We start from the raw sequence: 11620 nt of genomic DNA on the forward strand, positions 1-11620 counted from the left end.
TAAGTATATAAATCTTTTTCGAATACATTTTGATATCCAAAATACTTTGGTTCGAATTGGTTATGGTTTCGGTTGTCTAAATATCAAAATTTTGAATAATTTAGATATTTAATCAATTTTGGTTCAGGTTTAGTATTACTCTTTCGGATCGTGATTGGTTCGGTTCTTCAGATTTGATTTTTTTATCCAACTTTGATATTGACATGAAAAATAAATAGCAATATATTTTTGGAATATACACCCGCCCGGGCGTGCGGGTCAAAATTTAGTTTAAATTACAATGTAAATATTTAATTAATATAGAAATATATCACATTGTTTAAACAAAAAGTCAATGTAAAAATATTGTACTGTTGCGTTTGAAAATCATTTAATTTACACAAAAAGTCAAATAATATGTTGATTGGAGAGAGAATAAAACAAAACCAGAGAAACACATAGTTTACGAGAGACATTCTATGTGTCTGAATTTATTATAAAAAAGCTTCACTAAGATAAACACATTCAATAACTACAAACAAATAATATATTTCATAAAAATAAAAAATAACACCCGCGCTTTCGAAGCGCGGGTCAAATCTAGTTACTATTATTATTAGTATCATCTATCATTATATTTAGTATGGTTATTATGATTATTATTTTTATTGTTTTTCAGGAGACCTCGATGATTTCTCCGTCAAAGTATGGCCGCTTTGGACGTATGTGAACTCAAAAATAATTGACAACGGATAACAACTAAAAAACCATTAAGCAGTTGGTTATTTGTTATCCGGAATTATGAATATGCTTTATAATGTTGGTGTGGCGTCTTGTCACTTAGATTTATGTTAATATCTAAGATACTATTGGTCGTGAATAATTTGTTTGAATATCATTTTTTCACAAATTCCTTGCATTATTTTTATCTTCACAAAATAAAAGTTCAAACTAATAACAAGATTTTTTCATGCCAAAAACTAATAACAAGAATTACAAACCAAGTATCAAAGAATCAAGGCACATTTTCAGAGATTAGTAATTTTCGAGCGAAATGTTACATGAGTTTTTGTTTAAACCTTTTCTGCATATATTAAAAGTTCTGTCTATCTAAAAACATTTTGCTGATAAAAAAAATCTCAAAACATTTGGATAAGAAAATGGGTCTATCGAAAAAATAATTCACACATACTAATATTTCTGCGTTACAATTTAAAGAACACAAAATTATATAGCACTTATAAATGTTTTTACGACAAATTTAATAGTGTATACAAGGAAACAATTAGAAAAGAAAAGAAAACAATTAGAAAATACCATTCACTAAAAAAATAAAAAACTAAACTACCATACAATTTTGTCTCATATTCACCCTCTAAATAATAGTAAATTCTAAATCGTAATTACTGAACCATAAATTCAAATCCAATATTTATTGTATAATTATATTTACAAACTTTAAAAAGTTTTCGTATTCAAAATTCTTTAATAATCTAATTATTAGAAGATACATATATTTTTAAATTTTAATAAATGCTATCTGAAAAAAAAAACTTTTTATAGTGGTATTTGAGTCAAAAGAAGATATTTCCTGAAAATAATAAATTTACTCATACTCTAGCAAAAGAAAGTTCCAAATAATAATACTACTTTCTTAACCGGTCATTTTATCAGGACTTGACATTGTAAACTGTTCAAAATTTTAATCATAAGTATATTTAGACAAAGAAAAACTTGTTTTAGTAATATTTTAAATATTTATTTTTAAACATTGTGTTGAGATAAATTAAGACATGTTATGTGACAACAAAAGTTTTGATAGACAAAATAAAGTCTAGTGTTGTATCATATCCATATCGTCGATTTCGAACTAAGATTAACTAAAGAGTAAAGACATCAAATTATGCACTGTGATACATGTTGATTATGATTTCACAGCATGGCTTCTGCAAGAAGCACTAAAGAAGTAAATAATCACAGAAGATATGCACATATAACACTTTGTTCAAAGCAAAACATTTTTATATTTCGTGTGTGCTACAAAAGCATGGAAACAAATTATTCGATAACCGACTCCATTAAGGTTTACTATAAGTATATAAGGATCAAAGACACCTAACAGCTAACTACCAGACTTTATAAATCATTAGAAATGTTCAAAAGAGCTAAACGAATCACTTTTATTAGTAAAAATATATTAATTGTATAGAAAAATTGCTTTTCGGAGCTTTGCAACATGTTTTTGTTACTGCCGCAAGGAATCAAACTGTCTTGGAACGTTTTCCACGTCAGGTTATGTTCCCATCCAAGAGTTCGGACTCGTGGTAACACAAGTCAGTTCTGTATAGTCAACTTCAATATCTTACTTTAGCGAAACATATAGTGTAACACAAATGCATTCAACATTTCATCTGTTCTAGCTCATTCGGCTAGTCATAAATATTTTAGTTAGATTTCTCAAAATTACTAGTTTGAGTAAAATAGATAGGCCATGCTCGTCTAGATGTCCATAAAGTCTTATCTATGTGCCATATGATTATGCGACTAGTCGCAACAACAGTTGCATATTGCAATTTTTTTTAATAATCACGAAGACTATCAACAATATGAAATAGCGATATGTGACCAGTCACTGTGATCAGACGCACGACAACAAAACAAATATATAACGAATTGCGTTTTACGACTAACCGCAAGCTATTTTGAAACGACTTGTAAACGAATATGACCATTACGAGAGGTCTGAATATATCCATTTGTCTTATTTAAGGAGTTGTTTTACCATGCTCATGATAAACTTGTAAGCATTGATGATGAGTTTTTTTTTGTCTAAATAGACTTATAATTAAAAATTTGATAGGTTTTGTCATAACTTGGTAGCAGCATTAACGAAACATAGTCTCTTATCGGAACCTTATGTAAATCAAATGCGGTGTTCTTGTTTTTTTGTTGGAAATATATCTTGACATTACACCAACAAATACCTACTTCCAGAAAAGAAAACACATGCATTAGCGCGTCCTGCTTTTTGTGGGATCACCGAGGATTAACGTCTTCTGTTAGGTACTTATGTTTATGGAATCTGGGTTATACGTTTGTTAAACAAATAACAAATAAAGATTAAGGAATAAATGCTCAAAATAAAGAGACCAAAGGCAGAAAAGTTGGTTAAAGCTCAAAGAGTTGGCATTGGGCTGAGAGCGAACGTAACCACTCAACTTAACGCGTTGAAAAAGATTGTTGCAACGACTTGGAAACTTCGTAACGGTTTAACACGAGATGTCACCTCAGACTCAAATGCCCTCCGAGGACGCCGTCGTTCTCATTCCAACTCATTGATATAATTTGGTGAATACAATTGGCTCATCACGATAAATTTATTATTTATAGTCCGTCTAATCAATAATTCAATACTAATTTCATTTTTGTTCCCATCTCACCATGTTATCCATTACTTCACTTTATAATTTCTTTTATATGGAAGAACCACACTTTTTTGGTTGATAGTGTAGTTAATTCACAAATCTTTGGCAATATTATGTTGGTTTATCAATATTAGGTACTTGTGAGATGTCACTGTTTTTTAGAATTTTATCTATAAAAACGTTCTATTGGTTTCCATTATAAAAACACCATCTTAAAACTATATTAATACCCTTTTCTCACTCTACCTACTGAATTTTGTAAGACAATTTGTTATTTTAGTAAAATTTTATATTAGTGTGTAACTTAGCATTAAATAATACTCTGTACCTGGTATTATGAACAGATGGGTTACGCCTTGGACATTGTATCATCAATTGTTAGTTCCGATCCTCTGGATAGTATTATTAATGGTTTGCTCCCGAATAGTATATGGACCAAAAATTTGAAACTTACAATGTTTATAAGACCGATCGACATTATCTTGTTTTTATTAGATTACTGTAATGTTCATATTCCAATATTGTGGTGTTCTAATTGTTTTTAATTTTTTAGTTATTACAATAAATCATGATATATTTCACCACAAGGTTGTCTCTTCTGTGGTGAGCCAGAAGAGAGCAAAGATTATCTTTTCTTTATTTGCCCTTATACTTTTAAGCTTTGGCTCAAGGTAGTAGGGAATCTCTTTGGTACTGACTGACTCTGACCCTAACCCGGACTGGGATATTACTATCATGCGCCTACAGACACACACCTTCGATCATATTACCTTTATCCTGTTGCGATTGGTCCTGCAATTAACCATCTACTTTATTTGGAGGGAGAAAAATGATAGGAAACACAACAAAACTGCAAAATCAGTGGAACAGTTCTTCCGTATGGTTGACAAGACGATGCGTAATCACATCCACCAAATACTTTTTGAAGCCAAAATGGAAGGGGTTGCTTTGTAGATGGTTTCGAGCTCATGTAAACTGTCATTCTTTTCATTCCCGTGCTAATATTGTAAATATTATTTTTTGTGATGATTAATAAATTTAAAATTTCATCCAAAAAATGTAATTTTGCTACATTTTTAAGGTTTACAATAATTGAAATATTTTTTTTTTACATTCAAGTACGAAGCATCTAATAGCTCAATAAACAAATAATAAGAGCATCTCTATCGAGAGATGTTAAAGAAAATTCACACGGATAAAAAAAAATTAATATATTAATTTTTTTCTGTGAATCCGTGTCATCTAAGTTTAGTGAGATGAACCCGTATCGTCACTGTTCTGCGGGCTTCACGGCACGTGGCGATCCGCAATAGATTCGGATATTAATTTTTTTTTTAAAGTCAAACGAAAAAAATAAAAATAATGTAAAAACACATTGGGAATCGAGATATAGGGGTTTGCCAATGTGGACGCTCTAAGGATAATTATGTCTAATTATAAAACAAACTGTGATTCTACTTGTAATTAGATTCAGAGGAACCACTTTAAGGTTTTCCGGAAATCTGCTCTGACGAACCACTTTACGAAGACCTCTTCAAGCTTTTCCGGAAATCTGCTCTGACGAACCACTTTACGGTTCCCCCAATCGGCTTAGCAGGAGGACTATCTTTATCTTGGAAAGATGACATACAGGTTGACATTCTATTCTCATCTCCAAATATTATTGATACTCTTGTGGAGGTTCAGGGTTCGTCCTGTTTTGTTTCATTCATCTACGGCGCACCCTTAGCAGCAAACCGTCCAGCCTTTTGGCAAAAGCTGATGGAATTGGGACAGGGTCGAGATGACTCATGGCTCATCACTGGTGATTTCAACGACCTGCTAGACAACTCTGAAAAGGTTGGAGGCCCGGCTCGGTGGGAGGGATCATTCTTGTCCTTCCGAAGCTTTGTAGCACAGATGGGCCTGTGGGATCTAAAACATTCGGGCAATCATCTGTCTTGGAGAGGCACAAGATATACGCACTTCATACAGTCGAGGCTAGATAGAGCAATGGCAAATTGTGCATGGTTTGAACAATTTCCAGCGGGACGCTGTGAGTACCTCCGCTTTGAGGGTTCCGATCACCGGCCTATTGTAGTGCACTTTGACGTATCCCGTCGAAAGAAGAAGGGTTTGTTCCGTTTTGATAGGCGTCTCAAAGACAAACCAGAAATTAGGAAACTTGTCTCGGATCATTGGACGGGAGCTCCACTTGAATCGGTAGTGGCGAAGATAGGGAGGATAAGGCACAACATCATTGAGTGGACTCGGGAACAAAATTTAAACAGCAACATCGCCATTAGAAAAGCTCAGGAGGAGTTGGAGACTGCATTATCTAGTCAGGTACCAGATCATGAAGCCATTGCAACACTCACAACAACCCTCGAAGCTGCATATAAGGAAGAAGAATTATTCTGGCGACAACGGAGTAGAATCCTTTGGTTACATAGCGGTGATCGTAACACCGGGTTTTTCCATGCATCGACCCGAGGAAGAAGAGCAGTAAACAAGATCACAGTGCTGGAAGATATCGACGGAAAAGCAGAGTATCAAGAGGAGGGGATAGTAAAAACAATCACGGAGTACTATTCCCGACTCTTCACTACACAAATGTCTGAATCATCTTCGGTGGTTAACGATGGGATCTCTCCATTAATTACCACAGAGATGAACCAAACATTAATTGCTCTGCCCACACCCTTGGAGATTAAGGAAGCATTATTCTCTATCCATCCCGACAAGGCTCCAGGCCCCGATGGCTTCTCAGCTAGCTTTTACCAATCGTTTTGGGATGTTATTGGAGCCGACATTTGTGCAGATATACAGGATTTCTTCGAGACCGGAAGCTTGGACCCTCGACAAAACGAGACCCACGTGAGATTGATCCCGAAGGTTACGGGTGCTCGGAAAATCTCGGAATATCGACCCATCGCTCTTTGTAACACCCATTACAAGATCATAGCTAAGCTCCTCACCCGCAGGCTCCAACCTCTCTTACCATCACTGATCTCGGAACACCAATCTGCCTTCGTTAAGGCCAGAGCCATTTCCGACAACGTGTTAATAACTCATGAGATCCTCCATTACCTGCAACACTCAGGAGCTACAGTGCGTTGCAGTATGGCCATAAAAACCGATATGAGCAAAGCGTACGACCGTATTGAGTGGAACTTCCTAAGGAATGTCTTGGCTCGGTTTGGCTTCCACGAGAGGTGGATATCGTGGATTATGGCCTGTGTTACGTCAGTCTCGTATGCCTACCTTGTAAATGGTGCGGCTCAAGGACGGGTCACTCCGACAAGAGGAATAAGGCAAGGAGATCCGCTTTCGCCCTACTTGTTTATTCTCTGCACGGAAGTCCTCTCCGGCTTGTGTACGAAAGCTCAAGCGCAAGGAGAGATCATTGGAGTTAAGGTCTCCCGTAACAGCCCCGCCATTAACCATCTTCTATTCGCGGATGACACTATGTTCTTCAGCAGAACTGACGTCAGGAGTTGCGCTAAGCTGATTGATATCTTGAAAAGGTATGCGGAAGCATCTGGTCAATGTATAAATCTTGACAAGTCGTCTATCACCTTCTCAGCAAAAACCCCGGGACCAGCTAAAAGGCGTATCCGAGAGCAGTTTCAGATTATGAATGAAGGGGGGATTGGGAAGTATCTAGGCCTTCCAGAACATTTTGGTAGACGTAAGAGGGACATCTTTGCTTCCCTGATTGATCGCCTGCGTCAAAGAGCCCATAGTTGGACTTCCCGGTATCTTTCTAGTGCGGGAAAACTGGTGTTACTGAAGTCTGTTTTAGCTGCCATGCCGGTCTACTCGATGTCGTGCTTTAAGCTACCACTATCCTTAGTAAAACAACTCCAATCAGTCCTCACACGGTTTTGGTGGGATCTCTCCCCGGAGATAAGAAAGATGTGTTGGGTCTCGTGGGAAAAGCTCTCTATCCCGAAGAGTGCCGGTGGACTAGGATTCAGAGAGTTGGCTCAGTTTAACGATGCCATGCTAGCTAAAATCTCTTGGAGGCTCGTCAAGTCCCCAGACTGTTTGCTTGCAAAGATTCTGTTTGGCAAATACTGCCACAGAACGCAATTCCTTGATGTTGAGGCTGCTAAGGCCGGTTCCCATGGCTGGAGAGGCATACTAATTGGGCGTGATCTATTGAAGAAAGGTCTAGGATGGGCTCTAGGCTCGGGGAAGCAAGCTTGTGTCTGGAGAGAACCCTGGTTATCGACTGAGGCTCCGCTGGCACCTATCGGCCCCCCGACGGAACAAAAGCAAGCGTGGACTGTTAGCAAGTTGATTGACCCTATTACTAAGGATTGGGACATCAATATTATCCGAGAAACATTACCTCAATATGAGGGGACCATCTGCAGGCTTATCCCGAGTAGCTTTGAGCTTGAGGACGAATGTGTTTGGCTTCTCAATGCCTCGGGAGTATACACCACTAAATCTGGATATGCTCTAGCAAAACTCTGCACAGGAGAAGCTAATATGCAGAACTTCAATTGGAAAGCTTGTATCTGGAGTGTGAAAACCTCTCCTAAAATACAACACTTTCTGTGGAAAGCGTCAAGTAAAGCCCTACCGGTGGGATCTTTGCTAGAAAGCAGAGGAATCTCTGTCTCCCCGGGATGTAAACGGTGTGGAGCTCGTGAAACAGAGCTTCATGTATTACTCCAATGCCCTTACGCTGAACGTGTATGGGAGCTGGTTCCTTGCCTCCATAAACCGTCTCCCACGGGCATTACCTCTGTTGCAGCTCTGCTCCAACACTGTCGCAAACTGATCTCTCTCCCTCCCATTGGTCTAGGATCTGTCCCTCTGTACCCTTGGATTTTATGGACATTGTGGACAAACAGGAACAAGCTTTTGTTCGAAAACAAGTTCTTCTCGGAAGAGAGCTCAGTGTTGAAAGCTTTAAAGGATGCTCGTGCGTGGCAGAATGCACAAGCTCAATTAACAAAGTCACCATTACCACATCGTGTGGTCCCCTGTCGTGTTGTTTCTTGTACTAACTCTTATACTTGGTCTGTGTGTTCGGATGCAGCTTGGAATCCCTCGACTGGTAGCTGCGGTCTCGGATGGCGCCTTTGCGATGCTTCCGGAGTGTGCGCAGAAAGCTCTTCCTCTCACCGTCGCGATGTTCCCTCGGCTTTAGTAGCAGAGGCTTTGGCGGTTAAAGCTGCAATGGGTGCAGCGGTCTCTTCACATGTTAGAAGCCTGATGGTTTACTCTGACTCAAAGGCCCTCATCTTGCTCTTGAATTCTCAAGCTCAGGATGTCGTCTTGAAGGGTGTTCTCCATGACATCAGTGTTATGGCTGGATCCTTCTCCTCTATCTCGTTTAATTTTATCCCTCGTTTAGAAAATGTTTCTGCTGATGCCCTTGCAAAAGCAGCTTTGTACTCTCTGCAACTCCCTTAACTCTCTGTGTGTGAACCTCTCTGTTTTTTCAGTTTCTATTAATGCATTTCTGTTCGATCAAAAAAAAAAGATTCAGAGGAAGTTATATAGTCCACAATGCCGATTCAAATATCAATTCTACTTATGGCATCCTGAAAGCAGGGACACGAACTCATGTATCAAATCTTTCTTTCCTTGGGTAACTTATGTAATCTGGCATTGATAGAACTAGGAGAGTTAGGACATACTAATTCTTGTTTCTTATGAGATTCATATAATTAGAAATAAGCTGATACCTAGCCGTGGGGTAAATCTTTGTATCTTTAAGATCTTTTGTATCGACCAGACCACGACTCAAATTTTGGCACTATAGATGTTTAATTCGCTATAATGTTTATATCCATGATCGTTTCAAATCAAGACTTACTCAAGATCACAAGTGAACCTCAAATCAAATTGTACGAAACTAAAATGTTATTTATTCAGTATGATGCAATAATCGTTGATAATAATACTTTATCGTTAATGTGATACTTAGTACTATCATCATTTCTACTAAAGATTATACGAAGAGAAAATTATAAAATAGGACAAAGTAATAAGTGCACTTCCTTTTTTGATGCATAATAATTACACACCAGCATTGGAGCGTGGTCGACATTTTCATTGGCAATAAGCACAACATTCATTTACTTATACTAAACCACAGAAACAAACATATATTTAATGAAAAGTTCTGGCATTTCTCTATTAGCGTAATTAATTAGTACTACTATCTTTGTTTTCTTCAAATCTGTTAGACCATTATTATAACTTATGCAACTAAAGAAATCATTATACTTCTTTACATTTAATTCGACACAGTTGTACTACATTTCCTTTGAATAAAACATCTCTTAAAATTAAACCCGGCAAAAACAACATTGATGGTCTCCCAAAATTAACCGAAGTTAGCTCTAGAGTGTAGACTCTAGCTAAGGCTCCTAATTTTTTTTTGTTTAGTTAAGAGTCTTCGAGCTAAACATAAACTTAAAGAATAGATAAGCCTTATTGGGCCTATTGGGTCTATCCAAAACACATGGCCGAACTCGACCCGATGGATCATGGATGGTCTCCCAAAACGACACGACAAAACTCCGTCCCCAGCTTTCATCATGTTCCTCGGTGGTGTTAGCTTCCTTCCCCTCCGACCCGGCTTAATATGCAGATCTCTCTACCCCTAGACTGCCATTAACAACCTCAATTTCTACCAATTCTCAACTCCTCTAGCCAAAACCCTCAAAGATCTTCCTCTGTTGGTGAAAAATCAGGTACCTTAATTTCAAATTCAAAACCCTAGATCTCTCTCTCTCTCTCTCTCTATCGTTCTTCTTTAGATGGGTGACAGTGAAGACGAAACCGGGTACCCGAAGAAGTTTTACCCTCTGAATCGCCAAACACATCCTATGTACACTCGACCCATCCCCAAACGCCACGCGTATTACCACGAAGAAGAAGAAGAAGACGAAGAGGAGGAGCAAGAAGACGACGGAGGAGTAGGAGGAGGAGGATACAGTCATCGGTTTCAGAAGAGGCTTAAACCGACCAAACCGGTTCCTTCCGGTTACGACTTCTCCACCTCCGGTGGTCCGAGCGACGCGAAAGCCGAGCAAGAGGCGTTCGTCCTTTTGGAAGTGTGGGGAGACAGGTTCTTGCAGCTTGGTCGGAGGAGTTTGAGGAACGAGGACTGGAACGAGGTCGCGGAGAAAGTCAGCGAGGAGCTTCGGTCGGAGAGGTCCGAGACGCAGTGTCGGAGAATGGTTGATAACTTGAAGAGGAAGTACAAGAAGGAGAGGATCAAGGTGGAGAAGTCCGGTTTGGGTTCGAGCAAGTGGTCGTTTTTCAACAAGCTGGATATGTTGCTTGGTGGTGGCGGTTCTTCGGCTAAACCGGAGTTCGGTTTAGCGTGCGGGGTTGATTCGGGGGAGTTTGTGTTTATGAATACCAAGGTTTATTTGGAGAAGTCTAATGGGTTTGATGAGATGATGGATAGTCCTGGCGATTCGGAGGAGGATGATGATGAGGAGGAGGAGGTTGAGTATGAGAGGAGGAGGAGGAGGAAGGGGGACGATGATGCGGCGTCGTATAAGCTGTTGGCGGATTCGGTTGAGAGGTTTGGGAAGGTTTATGAGAAGATGGAGAAGAGTAAGAAAGAGCAGATGAAGGAGTTGGAGAAGATGAGAGGTGAGTTTCAGAGAGATTTGGAGTTGCAGAAGAAACAGATTGTGGAGAGAGCTCAGACTGAGATCGCTAGGCTACGTGAAGAGGATGAGGAGGAGGAAGAAGAGAATCATCGTCGTGATGGTGGTGGTGGTCATGAGAGTGAAGATGAGGGTATGGGCAATGATTCTGATGTGAATCTCAGTGATTGAATAATAATAATAACTTAGTGTTGTTTGTTTTATTAGATTCAAGAAAGGTTCTGTTTTTGTTTTTCGTTGTGGGAAATTCAGAACTGTTCAGTTTTTTTTATTTGCAACTTGTGTTTGATGGTTACAAGTTTTATTTATATCGATTAGTAGATTATTATAGCCATGACAAGTATCTTGAATCCATAACATTTACACATCAATTTGGAACAGGCAATTTGATCATCAGCTTCAACTGCAAATGGATACCATAGTCTTTGGATTCTAAAAGTACTGGACCATTTCTTTCCTGATTCTAATTTGTATTTTTTTTTTTAAATTCAAGAAAAGTAATAGGCTTTTAACCATGCTTCTAACAGAGAAGTTTGCAGCAATTGCAAAAGGTCTCAGGACATCGAGGCAGCTACGATGTGAATG

General features: G+C 38.5%; 1 protein-coding gene across 1 annotated transcript; it reads left to right on the forward strand.

Moving 5' to 3' along the window:
- Positions 1-9918: 9918 nt before the first annotated feature.
- LOC108856291 (trihelix transcription factor ENAP1) lies at positions 9919-11369 on the forward strand. The gene is made up of 2 exons (XM_018630060.2): positions 9919-10105; positions 10172-11369. Exon 2 carries the CDS (start codon positions 10172-10174, stop codon positions 11204-11206), a length of 1035 nt encoding a protein of 344 aa, XP_018485562.2. The 5' UTR covers positions 9919-10105; the 3' UTR covers positions 11207-11369.
- The last annotated feature ends 251 nt before the right edge of the window (positions 11370-11620 follow it).

This window comes from Raphanus sativus, chromosome 5, assembly GCF_000801105.2.
Source record: "Raphanus sativus cultivar WK10039 chromosome 5, ASM80110v3, whole genome shotgun sequence".
Taxonomy (NCBI): domain Eukaryota; kingdom Viridiplantae; phylum Streptophyta; class Magnoliopsida; order Brassicales; family Brassicaceae; genus Raphanus; species Raphanus sativus.